Source organism: Melanostigma gelatinosum (assembly GCF_949748355.1).
Source record: "Melanostigma gelatinosum genome assembly, chromosome: 18".
Classification (NCBI taxonomy): domain Eukaryota; kingdom Metazoa; phylum Chordata; class Actinopteri; order Perciformes; family Zoarcidae; genus Melanostigma; species Melanostigma gelatinosum.
Window position 1 is genome coordinate 7,168,901 of NC_136651.1, and position 16,225 is coordinate 7,185,125.

Genomic DNA, 16,225 nt, shown 5'->3' on the forward strand with positions numbered 1-16,225 from the left:
TATTCACATTGTCATTTTTATATTGCCACGGACAGCATTGTGCCATTTCTCCTACTCAGACCACAAGTTACATGATTGGTGCATATTAAGTGAATGCAAGTGGAAAGATACCAGACAACATTCAGCCCACAACAAATTATTTCATAGTTGTCTGTTTGTTACATAACTGCAGGAATCATGGAGAGTTTTTTTCTTTTTTTCTTTTTTTTAAAGAAAAGACGATTTTGATCCTGACTATGTGCAGACGTCGTCACCCAGCAGGGTCTATACACAGAGAATGATGTTGCATTAAAAGCAGTGCTAAGCAGCGTCTCTCTTTCTCTCTCTCTCTCTCGCTCTCTCTCTCTCTCTCTCTCGACATCCCATAATGATACTCAGACAGACTCAGTCAGACACCCGCTTGGTCCCGATTGGTAGAACTGTTGCCAGGGAGCGTTGCCGTCTCAACGTGGATAGAATCTGTTGTCTGGTACACTTTAGACATGAGAACAACTGCAGGATCTGAATATTTATAACGAGGGGACTGTTCATATTGAGATTGTATAGAGGGAACGTAAGCGAGAGAGGAAGGAGCTGTTCCTATTCAGCGCACTTCAAAAATGTCTTCTAATTTCCTTTTTATTTCTGCATTGCCGTGCTGTAATAAAATGTGAATTAGCGCGATCGCTTCTCTGTATTTGTCTTCTGACTGTATGCTCAGCTTAGTTCGGTTTTTATTATCTGCATCTTGATTAAAAGTTATTACGACGCCAACTTAACTTTTAGATTCAAGTTAGTGGAACTGTTCTGTAAAGTACTAAATGGCAAATACATGAGTCATAATTGTGTTTGACTTTTACAGTCTTGTTTGAATGATACCCTATTGTCATTTGGTATCGCTACAGTGTAACTAGTAATTAAGTCTGTGTGCATGTATGTGTCTCTGTCTGCCATCTGGCGAATCGTTTCATTTCATCTCATATTATTCAAATATGCCTGGACCTACTGCTACAGTTAATAACACTGTGCGTAGGTATGAATCCTTGATTAAAATGGATGTAACGCATTCCAACAAAGCAACCGACAGCAATCAGAACAGCATTCAGATCTCATATCTTAAATCACAAACTACGCTGCCGCACACACACACACACGCACGAACATACGCGCACATGTGCACACGCCTGACAGATTGTCTGTAGTGCCAAAAGTCACAGCCGCATATATAACGTTGATTATCAAAACACGCCTAGGTATGCAAGAAACTTTGACATGGAAATGCAAACACAGAAGGAAATGAGGACACAGGCAGCAGACAGGCACGCACACATGTAGTCACTCGTTGAGGGAGTTCATGCCTTCCTATTCTTTCATCACGGATGTGCAAAGTCTATATTTAATGCAGGCAGGAGGAGGCTGCAATTTCCGAGTGAATGTTTGTGTGTGTGTGTGTGTGTGTGTGTGTGTGCGTTTATGGGCTTGTGAATGCGTGTGCCCGTCCTAGTAATGTGCATGCATATCGGCTTCAGATTCTGTGGCGCATACATTTACATGAGCATGCGGCTGTGTGTGTGTGTATATATGTGCACCGCCGTCCTGTCTGCCTGACTCAACATATTCTCCGTTCACTCTCCTTTGCTCGTTCTCGCCCCCTCCCTCTGCCTCTTTTCCCTCACTGCCCCCCCCCCCCCCTCTCTCTCCTCTCCTCTCCTCCCCATCCCCCTCCCTCTCTTTCTGCCCGGCTGGCACGTACATGCATGTCTGTAGACTCTGTACTGTGCTTGCTGCCGTGGCACGTGCCAACCTCACTGCAATGCAGCCCTGTGTGCATTAATTGGCAGAGAGACGGTGTGTATGTGGTATGCCGGGCGGGAAGGATAGAGACAAGGGAGAGGCGAGAACCAAGGAGGCGACGTAAGGACACAATAGTCACAATAACTTATTGATGGGCCGATGGACAAGCAGTCCGGCAGGTTCACAGAGGGACGGACAGACAGACAAACAAACAGACAAATGTGCATTGCTGAGTGTGCACGGGGAGATTACCTGACTGTGTTGGCGTGCGTTTAGGAGAACGGGGGGGAGAGAGTGTGTTCGCAGAATTGTGTCTCCTGCGTTTGACTGTGCTTTTTGTGTGTGCTCACTCATGTGTGGCTATATGTGCCATGCAGATATCACACTGCTGGGGCAAAGCTCTCTAAACCGAAGTCTGACTCACTTTATTGAACGCTTTGTGATGTCCTCCCTTTCATATTTCCGCTGTGACTAAGGAGTAAAAGTTTGCTCTGTTTAGCACAACTTTCTCCACTTGAGGTTTCTTTCGCAAAAGAAGAATCACAATGTGTCTTTCTGGGGTCTTTTTATTTTTTTTAATTTTTTTTTACAAATTGTGTGTTGAGATGAAATGATATTTCGAAATCACTGGCTGAAACATTTACCGTCTTCATGTCTCCTCAACCGAAATGCAGTGCAAAGGTCATAGCTTCATGCAAGACATGCAAGAATTACACAACATTGTACAGTATTGTCCTCCCTGTATGTGCGTACACACATGCACATGTCAAACGCACTTGCTCATATGTCACAGCTATTTAGCATTCTGATCCTCCCACACACGCATCGTTCTGGAACGTCTCCTTTCTGTTAGCTGTTCTCTTTTATCTTTCCTTCCCTGTCACAGGCTGCGACATCTGGCTCCTGTCCTCAATCGTCCACGTCAAGCAACATTTAGGGATGCCTTCCATGTGCTGGTCAACACAAAACACAAAAGTGTCACCTCAGTAAGCTGAGCCAGCAAAGTGGAGGCGTGAATTAATCAGTTAAATTACCAATTCATGTTGAACAAAAAAGACTAAATCGTCTTGCGTGAAGCCAGAACTTCTCTCCGCTTGTGTGTAGGTGTTTGGCAGAGAGCTCCTCGCATGATTCAGGGAAAATACACAACACTTGCTCACAAGTAAAAACCTTTTTCTTTTTTTAACTATTGTCCTCTGAAATTTGTAAGACAATGGGGAAATACCTTGAAATGACAGCTTGTGCTTTTGATGAACCTTTTCAATTCTACAATTGGAAGGATTAGAGGAGTGCGTGTATTTAAGCTTCCAGTTTAGCAAAGCGCTGCTTCACCAAGACGCCGTGACGCATTCTCTCCAGACTTGCGTCAAAAAGGGATTTCAGAAGTTTCGCTGTTCCGTGTTTAATTAATCAATAATTGTGTGTGTGGCTGTGACCTCTGTAAGCTTTTCTCATTTCTCTTTTGTCTTAGTCATCCACCCCCTTTCTGTTGGACCATATAGGCATCTGTGTCCAGGGGCAAGTGGCAGAAGTTGCTTCAACCTAATTGTCTTTCTCTGCTCGTACTGTCCTCAAATGACTTTCTCTCTGTCTCAACTCTCCCCTCCCTCCCACCCTCCCTCCCTGCCTGCCTCCCTCCCTCCGTTGCTTCTCTCTAGCTCTGCCCAGTCTCTGTCTGTAACTGTAGCCTGTGTTTTTCTCTCCCTCCCACTCCCTGCGACGTATAGATACTGCATTGATCAGACACACGCGCGCAGACACATGCACACACACACTCGCACAGTGAGCCTCCCACTCCTTTCATCATTGATTCGCTCTGCTCTGCTCTCCTTCTCCCTCCCCATTCTCTCTCTCTCTCTCTTGCTCTCTATCTCTCTTTCTCTCTCTCTATCTACAGCGGCACTTGTTGAATTCAACCCTTGGAGAATAGAGAGAGGGGAGAGAAACAGAGAGAGATAATGACAGGGAAGCAGAGGGAGGCTTTGAGACAGCGCTAGGGCAGACAGTGAGCAAAGAGAATGGGGCTTTGGAGGACATAGAGATCGAGGATAGGCCGGGGGAAGACAGACAGAGGAAAAGTCAGTCAGACAGCAGGGCGAGAATCATCTTCAAGACAGTGGGAATGACACTAAGTGAACGAGAGAGTCGACCAGACGGAGTACATCAGAGTGCTTTCCTTCCATCTCAAACTACTCCTCTTCTGTCCTGGTCCCGGCTGCTGCTGGTGTGTTAGCGAGTGCCAAGGCTCCATGGTGTGTTTTAACCAGAAGACTGGCTGACACAGGTCAGAACTGTCTGGGATAACAGTGAGCGCTTTTCTCTGCATTTGTGCATGTGTGAGAGAGTGTCGTATGCTGGTTTCCCCAGGTGAGTGCTTGCGTGCCAGAGTACACAGTAATTTCCCTATGCAGCCTGTGGTCTACGTGTGTGTGTGTGTGTGTTGGCGCTTACACTTTTATGTAAGTAAGCCAGAGTGCATGCTTGTCTGTATGGAGTGCATGAGGTGGGAGAGAGAGAGAGAGCGAGAGAGTGTGTGTGTTAGCGAGAGAGGCGGTGACATTTTTTTTTTCAGTTTGTATTCCTGGAAACTGTTCTGCAGCATTGCTTAATAATGAAACCAGTGCGTGTATGTTTGTGTGTGTGTGTGTGTGGGTTGGTGGGGAGAAAAAAAAAAACAATGACACAAGGTTGAGGGAGGGAAAGATGGCGCAAACATGCCGGGAGTATTTCACTGAGACGGATGAAATCAAAGTTCGTGGGAAATTGTGTGTATGGCGTGAGTTGTGTTGTTTGGTTTCCAGGTTTAGAAAGAGGGTGAATGCTGACAACGGCAGAACGAATCAGCAAAATCAAGAAGTATCTCTAAACTCTGACATGAAAAACTGGTTGTATTCGGTGTGGTTTTCCTTCCATTTTGAAAAGTTGTTGTGAAGGCAGATTTACAGGTCGGCAAAGCCCGAGCTTGATGCACTAAGTGCAGTACATGGAATGAGTTCAAGGTTTTGGGAATTTAAGTCGAGTTAAAACAACATAGCCTGAAGGTATTTCACAATGTCCTCGTGTACACTAGGCACGGCATTGTATTGGTTTTTCTTTTCGATGTGGACTGACTTGACTCCTCCTTTCTCTCTCCTGCCTCGACTGTCTCACCCACTATCTCTGCTTATCCATCTCTCTTTCACACACCTCTCACTTCTCCCTCAACCGTATTCATTTTCTCACTTCATCTCAACTCTATTTTCCTTCTCGCTCTCTCCCTTCATTTTAAGATTCTCTCAATGTTCCCTTCTCGCCTCTCTGCCTATACCTCTGGCATGTCTTTTCCTCTTTCACGCTTTGTCTTTGCACTCCCTCCTTGTCACTGCATTTCGTTTTAACCGACGCGTTCTACATGCCTTCTTTTTGCAGATGCCTCTCTCACTGGCGGAGTCTGCAGTGAATATCTGAAACCCCACCTTCCTCTTCCTCTGTGGCCAACATGTCCCAGCTGCTCCATGTGGAGATCCCAAACTTTGGAGCCACAGTTCTGGGCTCCCTTAATGAGCAGCGCCTGCTGGGACACTACTGCGATGTATCCATCCTGGTCAAAGGTTTGTTCGTAGCAAATCTTATTTTAATTCCAGTAACTTTGAAAAGAATTTTTGCAGCTCAATATTTTTTTTTCTTTTCTGTTCTCTGTTATTTCTATCAACCAGGTCAGGCTTTCAAAGCCCACCGGGCCGTTTTGGCTGCCAGCAGCCTCTACTTTCGTGACCTCTTCAGCAGCTCCACCAAGAGCCAGTTTGAGTTGCCCTCCTCAGTCACACCTGCTTGCTTTGAGCAGATCCTCACTTTCTGCTATACAGGGAAGCTAACAATGGCAGCTAGTGAACAGCTGGTGGTCATGTACACAGCTGGCTACCTCCAGATTCAGCATATAGTTGAAAGAGGCATGGACCTAATGTTCAAGGCAAACTCGCCTCACTGTGACTCGCAAACAGCAGGGTCTTTAGAGGAAACAGGATCCGAGCCGCAGAGTCCTTGTAATAATGGAAACGGGCTAGCGGTGGCTGCCCTTTTGGGAACCCCGGGCTGGTCTCCATCCCTACTCATGTCGCAACGTAAGATTAAACTAGAAGGGGGCGACCCGACGCCCCTGACAACACATTTGGCGCAAAGCAAGATTTCGTCTTCGGAGTTGGGGAGTCGGCTGGCGAGGGTCAGTTCACTGTTCTACACGACGGCCGGTGGGACCGCCATCCCTGGTTTGCCTTCTTACCACCTTCAAGGGCTCGGTGGGGGTGGAACAGGAGGAGGAGCGGGAGTTGAGAGGTCCAGTCCTGGAGCGTCCAGCCTGCCAACCACCGACAGTCCTACATCCTACCAGAATGAGGATGAGGAGTTTGAGGAAGAGCCCTATGATGGAATCACAGAGGATTCCTACAGTCATCTCTATGGGCGTTCAGCTAACCCTTACGGGAGTGAGTATTACGCTGAATTGATGCTTTTATGAAATCTTTCGTGAAGTGTTGCAGTGCTGTTGGTGTATTTGGTGGAGAGCACTCATCGCTGAAGCCTTTCTCTTGAATATTTGTCATCATTAAAAACTTCTAAAAATACATTATGTTGTCAGTTAAAGTCAAAACCTAATGTTACTTTGGTATCTTCCGACAAATGAGCAAGAATATTGTATTCCTGTTATGGTATTTACTTCTAAAGTCCAGCAATTAAAGTCGGTTATGAGAAAATGCTAACAAGACAATTTAAATGTCAAGGCGGCGTCAATATTCTCTCACCAATATCTTCAAAATCTATTCATGTAAGATCTGAGTCAGTGAATTACTTTCTCAGTTGCCTTTGGCTCAGATGGAGGAAATGAATTTGATATCAGACCGACATAAAAGTAAAACTCGACATGACTTGCAGAAATACTATATACACCTGTGAATGTCCGATTTATGGAACAGAGCTCCTCATTGTCCAGAAAGAAAAAGACTGATGCACATTCATTTCATCCCAGTTCCATTGTTGAATCTTTCATAGATCATGTATCCTGAGCATCTTTAAAAAGCAGGATGTTGTGCCTCCAGTGTGTGTGTGTGTGTGGGGGTTCTCTCAGCATAAATAGCTTGATGGAGTTATGATTGGAGTGCATCGTGACCAACAACACCCTCCTTATCACAGCTACAACAGCTGGCCTGTACTGCATTTTGTTATAGTTTTCATGTCGGTGCAGGTTTGCCTACACATAGATGCTACAGCATATTCACACTTGTGTTTGCATTCACATATGAACTCACGTACGCATGTGTGCACACACACACACACACACACACACACACACACACACACACACCTACACACACACACACACACACTCTCCATCATTCTTAGCATCCTGCAGCTTTGTCAAATTCTAGAGTTTCAGATATTTATGAAAACCACTCTATCTGCAATCAGAGCACCCCAGGGTGACATTGTGGGATATTTGAGAACCATGCACGTCTTTCCTGTGTGTATGTATGTGTGTGTGTGTGGTAGGGTTAAGTGTGACTGCAAATGCTTTAATCAAACTTTTCTAGATGCACTAGGTACATGTGCAGGGCATTTAAAATATGTATTTATCCTGTTCTCTCTATGTGTGTGTGTGTGTTTGTTTACATGTGCGTGCACAGGAGGTGTGTGCATGTGCATGCTCTCACAAGTCATCCCAGAGGTTAGGGGAAATCATTTTGTGAGTAAGAACCTAACACCTAGCTTCGGATCTGTCCCCCGTCCAAAAACTCAAGTTGCGGATGCAGCATCATGACTGATCTGGGATACGTCTGCAATGCTCTGAAACATTTATGAAACACAACAAGCTCGTCTGAGATTACACAAAACCTGCTTTACTAATTCAATTGTGTAGCCTCTCTTTAGACAGAGGGAAGGGTATGGATGCTAGTTGTTTTTCGTAGTTTATAGTAATTATCTGGACGCATCCATATTTATCTGCTTCTGTTTTGCTGTTGTAACAAAAGCTTTCGTATCCCTTTCTGTTCTCGCTTGCTTTTATCAGTCCAGGAGAAGCCAGAGATGGCAGCGATGCCCTTGGCCTTGGAGAGCCGCAACTGTGTGCTGATCCGCAGGGACCTGGTGGCGCTGCCTGCGAGCCTCATCAGCCAGATAGGCTACCGCTGCCACCCTAAGCTCTACACTGAGGGGGACCCTGGGGAGAAGCTGGAATTGGTAGCTGGTAGGCACGCGCACACACACACACACACACTCGCACGCATTGGCTTGCTCACATTTGACCACGTGCACACATGCAGAGAGTAACTTGTATGTAGTGAGTTTGAAAAGTATTCCCACTTCCACCCTTCTGCACATTCAGATCATTTAAAATTCAATTGTTGGTAAAATAAAACTGATGACGTGAAATTCAGGCCATGAGAGAACTGCAGGCATTCCTTTGTGAAACAGAAAACCTTTAAAATCAAAGCGTTTGTGTAGAGCCGCTTATTCCCAAAAAAATCAGTAACTGTGGGAGGTTCCCCACATCCGAGTGACTCTTACCCTTTTTTGCAAGAGACCTGTATTTGACCGTAAGAGACTGCCGTCAGAGATCTCTACTCATCACCGTTCACCGCGACTGGACTCTGAAATAAATTAGCGCTAAGCCATACAATTAGGACATTTTGGTGAAACCATGTTAAGGACATCAATAACATTCAATTGACTTCTCATCACGAATGAAAACAACGTTTAGTCGCGTCTGACCCTCGATTGTGATTGGTAGTTTTGAGCCACATCACTGTGGTGATCTGAAAGGGACAGAACAAAGCTGCAGAGCTTCTCTGCAGAGATTGAGGACCGTGGCAGAAGGACAACTATCTCTGCAGCACTCATCAATCAGACCTTTATCGTAGAGTGACGAGGCAGAAGTCACTCTAGAGTAAAAAGCATACGGCAGCCTGCCGGGAGTTTGCCAAATGGCCCTTACAGGGCTCTGAGAGCATGAAGAACAAAATATATATATATTTTTGGTATGATGAAACAAAAACTGAACACTCTGGTGTGACTGCCAGACATCGCTCTCAGCAGTCAGACCAAAGACTTTCAAAGAGACCAGGTACCATTCAACATGTAGATAATGTAATTCATATAAAGGAGGTTTCATCTATTTCGTATTGAATATTTTCAGACGAAAGTACAGAGCCTGAACACTGCAAGTTGTAAGTCAGTAATCACTTAAAAAACCTTCTGGTACAAGAGGTCAAAAAGTTACCGCACGCTGCAGATTCCATCAGATTCTGATGTCATTTAAAAACACAATGGAACATAGCAGAACATAACAGATTATTCAGTTCCATAGTCGGCGTGAAAGATGCAGAATACAATACATGAATGTGAAAGTGGTGCTTTTCAAAAGAAAGCAGAGCCAAGTAATTTAATAGTGTGCTGTTTTTATGGCCTTCAACATAAATTCCGCTCCCGATTTCTGATTTTACTTTGTCACAGCTGGAGCTTTGTTTAACTGCGTGAAGGATCTCCGTGAACATTCATTTCAAACTGTAGCAGAAGAATAAAAGATCAACTGGCAATAGGGCCAAAGACAAAAATGGGACAAAAGCCCTAGAATGTGAAAAGACAAATGGATTGTAATAAGAGTAGTTTTCTCAGCAAATCCTTTTTTTTTTTTTTTTTTCGACACCAGGTACACAGGTGTTCATGACTCGAGGACAGCTGATGAATTGTCATCTATGTGCTGGTATCAAACACAAAGTCTTGCTTCGCCGTCTGCTCGCCACGTTCTTCGATCGGTGAGTGTAAAGATGTGCACAACTAAGCAGAACAGTTTGTACGAGTCTTTAAGGGCTTACTGTAAGATCTGAGTTATTTGTACGACTCCAACACTGCCGCTGTTGTCTCAAACCAACTTTCGCACTCCATCTGTGGCCATGTTGTGCAATGCGGTTGGTTGTGTGTGTTCCCATGTTTGTCTGCTGTATGTGCCTGCTGCTGACTCTGCCCCCTGGTGTTGACTCTGTGTCCCTGCAGAAACACTTTAGCCAATAGCTGTGGGACAGGTATCCGCTCCTCGACTAGTGACCCCAGTAGGAAACCCCTGGACAGCAGGGTCCTCAATGCTGTCAAACGTAGGTTCACTGTCTAAATCATCAAATATATGGGATAGAATCGCAAAAGAGCACAAGTTGTCAACATGGAGTTTGTTGTTTTTTCTCTCTTTCACAGTCTACTGTCAAAATTTCAACCCTAACTTCAAGGAGAGTGAAATGAATGTGATTGCTGCTGACATGTGCACAAATGCGAGGCGTGTCCGCAAGCGATGGTTGCCCAAGATCAAGTCGATGCTGCCTGACAGCATGGAGGTGTACCGTGCCGGAATGGGCATGGGTGCTGCTGTGGGTCTGGGCCTGGCGCTTAGTGCCTCTCAACCAGGGGTACCCCTCCCCTTCGAGCCTGACTTCAAGGCCCTAGACCAAAGGTTGTATCCCGATCGCAAGGACCCTCTCAGGACTCACCCACCGCTGGCAGACAGCAGCCCCGGGTCCGGGGCTGCTGGAGCAGAGGCTGAAGGTGAAGGCGAGGGAGTGGTCCAGGAGGATCAGGAGGAAGATGAGGATGATGCTGGGCTCGACGGTGCGGACGGATCACTGGGGGCGCCAACTTTGATCCCAGGAGCTGAGACAGGCAATTCTGGCGACACGCCACCCGAGCAGGAAGTGGAAAGTTTTGGACAAGGTCTGAGGGTGAACGGACAGTGAATGTCCCTTCGGGCTGCCGCTCACGTTGTGAAATTAGTTTTAACTCCGCATTTTCTTTGGCTTGCTCTCCTACTCTAACATCTCGTCCACCACTCTTTCTTCTCCTCTGTGCTTCCTCAACGGGAATTATTCGGCACAAGAAGCTGCGTTCGTAGATCTTACTATACAGGAATTTGTCACACATGCATGCGCACCCGTGTGCTCGTGTCCACGCATACTTACTGATAGTGGAAGTAGATCATTCATTGAAAAAAAAGTAGACACAGGCATGGCATTAGCACATTAAGAAAATCCACCCTTCCTGCTCCACCCTTTTCTCAGTATACTCAGTATTTACTCAGTATTTAGGCTCCTGCAGCAATATGTCAAAGACCTGATAGCAGAACAAACGGCTGGAATGATTCATAATTTCAAGCGTTTTACAAAAGCAACGGCGCCTTTGCTGGCAGTTTATGGATTGTGGTATAATGGTTTATAAAATGATTCTGTTTTTAGTTTTTTTGCCACATCTAAAAAACAATTACCCAAGCAACCTTTGGAAGGAAAGAAAAATGAAGCTCTTTTAAAAAGCGGCTTATTTGTTGTATGATAAATATGTATGAATATATAACGACGACTGTATTATAATTAAAGGTCATCTCCTGCATTACCATCGTTAGACAGAACAATTTTCCTTTGTGTTAAAGCGCCACGTCATTTTTTTTAGGAAAGCTAGACTTCCTGACAATCCAACAAATAATCTGTCACGTGGAGTTGGGTTTTCATGCATATCTGGCCGTGACATATTGGATTAGATTGTCAATGTGATGCCTGTGTCTGCTCCAGACCGCCCCTTCCACACACACACACACACACGCATATGTGCACATTTCTCACCTTATGATACTTAGCCTTTAATATCTGCATCGAAGCAGTAAAAAAATTCACTGTCCCAAAAAAATATATATTAACAGTGCTTTTCATCTTTGAAAAAAAAAAAATCCTCTTCGATTACATCATTCTGAGAGAGAGACACGGACAAGAACATGCACTAAAACCCAAGCTTGCATGCATGAATACAAAACAATGGATACAGAGAATTACTTGCAAACATCAACAAAGCCACAAACCTGCGTCTAAATAAGCAAACCGCTACTGTTGCCTCCAGATATGCCGTTCAAGGACTTCTTTCCATTTCTCACTGGGATGTGACCTCAGTCCGGAACTGACCGGGGTGTGACGCGGGAATCGACTGCGTTTTCACACGATACCGATTACAGTGTCTGTTCTAACTATGGGGCGTGCTGTCGCCACGTGTAGAGGAGATTGAATGAATGGAGTCGGAGGAGGAGGAAGCGCACTACACTGAGCGGTAGAAGAGAGAAGCACTGTTTCACCTTGATGTGGTGGTGTGATTAATGGCACCGAGACTACATAGCCCTGCTTCCATCCTGTTTATTTCTTCCTTTTTTTCCTGGGAGGGGGTTGGGGGGGGGGGGGGTAAATTATTGAATGAAACTTATAAGAGCAATTTCTGCTGGTTTATTGCATTTGCACTCGAGGTCAAAGGGTGGGAAACTAAGGAGTTTAGGCAAAATGTGACTGTACTAAAAACTGAAAATGTCCTCCACATCACCCTGATTGTTTATTTGATGAGAAGATTGTGGGTTTGTAAAGACAAAAGAGAGGTCTTTCTGCAAGATATCTTTCTATTTCGGAAGGGGGCGGAGTGAAGCAATGTCTAACGGGGACAAAAACCTGTATGTGTCATACTCATTTTCTTTTCTTTTTTGATATCAGTTCTGCTGTTCATGCTTTCCGCCACGCGTATAGAGACATCGTCCAAACAACCTTCCTTTATTGTTTTGTGCATTGATTTTAAGAGATACACTGTTGTATGTTTTTTGCGTCAAAGCACATTTAATCACAAGGTCAGACCATTAACTTGAGCCCCAAAGTTATTGGCAAAATGAATACTTTTCCACTGTAAAAATTGATGGCATAAGCCAACAACCAAGCAAAAAATACAGTATGCCCAAGATATTTGATCTGTTTGTTTCTGCTTCAGTGCAGTGCCACCTCATCAAAGGTTGGAAGATGGCCCTGCACAAGAAACAGTGATAATTGCACGAGGTAATAATAATATTAACGTTTACAGTATCTAGGTTTCTTGTTTTTCTTTTGGAGTAAATGTGATCCACCATAGATGAAACAGGGCTGTGATAGAACGACTGGGACGATGAGTGAATGTAAACTGTAGCACTGCTTTAGGGAGGGGTCCAAGCCTTGATTGAATAATGGTCAAATACTCGTTTTTTTACATGGCTCACTTTTTCCTCAATTGCATGAGGCTGTATGATGTTCAAGCCTAAATTTTAGTGATTTAATGATTTTTAAACTGGTCTTCCAAGGTACTGAACAGCAGGGAGTATTACTCTAACATAGTAAGCTTAGTGATGCTTTTATTACTCCATGGTTTATTCTCTATTATCCCAACAAGCTTGTAATTTGTTAACAAATCTGTACAGACTTCAAGATTCAACAAATGGCATCGTTATGTTTTTAATTTATTGAGCTTCGGTTCCTAAAGTTGCCTGCAAGAAAAATAAAGATATTCTTTATTACTGGACTTTATGAGATCACCTGCACTTCTGATTTGTCAACTAAGGCAACAGTCTTCCCAAAATGAATATCATTTTGGAAGCTAACCAAATTCACAGTTATTACTTCAGATCACGAAATAGCTTGTAAGCCTGCTGCCCCAAAAAATCGAAACCTGTACTCTACTATTAAACTGTGCAAACTTATCTATTTATATTCAATTTTCTCCTTGTATGCTCATGCACAATACATTTTTGCTTTTGGTTCTTTCTTTTTTTTTTTTTTTACAGGCAATTTTTTATTGTTGTTGCACGGCCACTACTTTTAACTTTGAGGAACATGAAATAAACTCCAGTTCAAATGAATGAGTAAATAATATAGGGTGGGGAACATTGATATACTCCCCTGTAGGGATAAAGGGGCGTGGAGCAGTGCCTTAGACTGTGACTGTGTGGATGTTGTTGTGACGTGAACCTTTATGATCGGAGACGAACAAGACAAAGTACATGTAGGGGTAGGATACGGACATTGACTGATGTTTTCCCTTTCTAAAATTGGAATCAAAGAACCGTTGCTCAGTTATAATTGAATATTGCATTCACTCATCTTCTCACTTTACGTTTGCTAGTTGAACTCATAACAGATTCACTGTACTTTGATGCATTCAACAGCTAATCAGCAACAACCTCCTGGACTGACATCCTCACATTATTTATACAATTGACAGACCTCCAAAAAAAGTATTTAAAATGATATATATTGCATTCCCGTGTTGATATTGATGATGAGGCCGTTGAGAGACTTCACTTTGGAATAGTCCTCACTAAATAATCCCACATGCATAAACATTTATTTCCCTCGGAGCATTTACATTTCAGCTTTTTCACTGTTTGTCTGCCTTCAAGCTAAATATGTCTGACTCTGTCCTGGCCAACAAAAAATTCCAACCTTTTTAGGAAAAACTTCTCTTCTGCTTAAGGTCTATTTCTCTTGCGCAGCGTGAATTTAAAATTGAATGATGTTGCACTATAAACTGAGATATTCTCAGAGAATGTCACGGCTAAGCCTTGGGAAGGGTGAACTGTTTGAAGTGGCAAAAAGTCATGTAAAATGTATGTAATGTTATGTATTTTACAAATATCTTTTGATTGAACCAGTGTCTCCTTCACAGAAAACTCTGTCGTTAAGATTTTTTTTATTTAATGACAGAAACTTGTCTTTTCCAATATCTGCCATTCACCGAGATGATCGTTGGAAATAACAAGAAAATAGATAGAATGGGATTGTTGGTTGAAAATAACCTGTTTTCACAAACATTTCTTTGCAAATAAATTGTTACTTACTTTCTAAAACCTTACGTAGTGCTCCGTTCATCCCCATTACTGTAAAAACTGATGGGCACAGTTTTGTTCCATTGACTGGTTTATTCTGAAAACAAAACATTTATATGCAAAGAGACACTTGTATTATAACAATGCATGCCATTCAGACACTCACTCTAACCCAATGAAACCTCTGATCTTTATGCACCATGTAATTTACGGTAAGCTGAATAACTGTTGTCACTGTTAGCAAACAAAGACTTTGGAGTCTTGTGACGAGTAGGGTTGTATTTTTATCACACACCCAGGCCTTTTAGTGACTGTTTGCATCAAGTTTAAACTATTATAATAATGACAGCAAAGTAGTGATTAAGAGTGCAATTCATAGACTAACTACCCAGTTGAGTGTGCATTTGAACCTTCAGCAGACTCAGAAAAAAATGCACTAAAAGTTTGTGTGTGTATGTATGTGTCCTTGAACATAATGCCAGCACTTTAGAACTACTTAGAAAAAGAATTGTACGAAAGAGTGACCGAGGGTTTGGCGAACGACGAGAAAACGCAACTTTTAAAGCCATGTGTTCAGAGCGCTGACAATCAGAATAGGGATGAGACCCAAAGTGCATTATGGGAGATCTGACATGACTTGCTGTGCTCTTGCTATTTGCTTTGTCTTTCTCCAGCTTGCTTTGGTCTGTGCTAGCTTACTTTCCGGAGGGGAGGGACATGATAAACTCGAGCCTTCTTGGTTATAAGTGTGTGTCTCTGCAAGGACGACTGACTGATGTTTGACTGATACCTTGGTGCTTCGTGAGCAGGGCTGTCCTATGTTGACATGGACCATATCTGTAACGCTCTAATAAGCATGTGCCGGACTTGATCCTAAATCTGGGCTGATTGGTAACCTCTCAATGGACAATAGTCCATATGGCAAAAGGTCTTATCATGCAACCCTACACTTTGATCGTGGCAACGTTCTTCACTATCGACAGGGCTTGGACCAGGCAAACTGGGATGGGACAATTTCAGTGTTGATGCTGCTTTATGTTTCAAATGAAAAATGTTAAAATGTTTATGCGCCTTCTGACTCAAGCATCAATAATATATACAACAGAAATGCAAGTTGCCACTTTTGATGTTGCATAAGAATCTACCTTTCATTCCCATCATGGTATTTGCCATCACCAGTTTCAGTTGTGTAGTCCAGGAGTACCTGATTTCTTTAAATGCAATACAGAAAACTCTGCTTTCTAATAAAAGTCCTTACTTCACCATATACTGCCCTCTTTCTTTTGTCTCTGTTTGTATAAGCTATTATGTTGTTTCTTTGCTGGGAGGATCTCAAGAGGATCTCATCTCAACCTGGTTTGAAAAGTGCAAGTTATGGAAATGCATTACATTTGGATTCACATAAAATATAGCAGGACATTTTCAAGGAGGGAAATCACATCATCTTGACAAAAGTTAGTTAATCACAATCCTTAAGATTTCAGTCCTGGTCGATTTAGAATTTCTATTTGAGGAAAAGCTATTTAATTGTGCTTAAAGTTTAGTTTACGAGGCCTCTGTGCTATCCTATTTGTTAAATCTTATTCGACTGATTTAATCGCAAAGTGTTTGTTATTAGATTGATATTAAGATAATCCTTGCAGGACAGAAAAGAGGAGTAATGGCTTGGTAATAGTGTTTTGGGGGGGAATTTGTTCATGTCATTTCTTCATAAATTCTTCTTTTTTTAATCTGCATTGGAGCTTGATCTATTTTGTATTTGTCTTCAAATATTACCCTACATTATTCCAAAAA

The 16,225-nt window shown here is 43.1% G+C and overlaps 1 protein-coding gene across 2 annotated transcripts in view; it reads left to right on the plus strand.

Moving 5' to 3' along the window:
• nacc2 (NACC family member 2) overlaps positions 1 to 15,689 on the plus strand; it is a 28,595-nt gene extending 12,906 nt beyond the window's left edge. Inside the window, exons 1-7 of one of the 2 annotated variants that reach the window (XM_079289799.1) lie at positions 3,913 to 4,025; positions 5,182 to 5,363; positions 5,469 to 6,233; positions 7,811 to 7,987; positions 9,449 to 9,554; positions 9,793 to 9,890; positions 9,988 to 15,689. In XM_079289799.1, coding sequence (XP_079145925.1) covers positions 5,252 to 5,363; positions 5,469 to 6,233; positions 7,811 to 7,987; positions 9,449 to 9,554; positions 9,793 to 9,890; positions 9,988 to 10,520 — 1,791 coding nt within the window. In that variant the 5' untranslated portion in view covers positions 3,913 to 4,025; positions 5,182 to 5,251 and the 3' untranslated portion in view covers positions 10,521 to 15,689. Of the gene's footprint in view, positions 1 to 3,912; positions 4,026 to 5,181; positions 5,364 to 5,468; positions 6,234 to 7,810; positions 7,988 to 9,448; positions 9,555 to 9,792; positions 9,891 to 9,987 lie in introns of those variants that run through there. The other variant, XM_079289798.1, reaches the window with a different exon arrangement.
• The last annotated feature ends 536 nt before the right edge of the window (positions 15,690 to 16,225 follow it).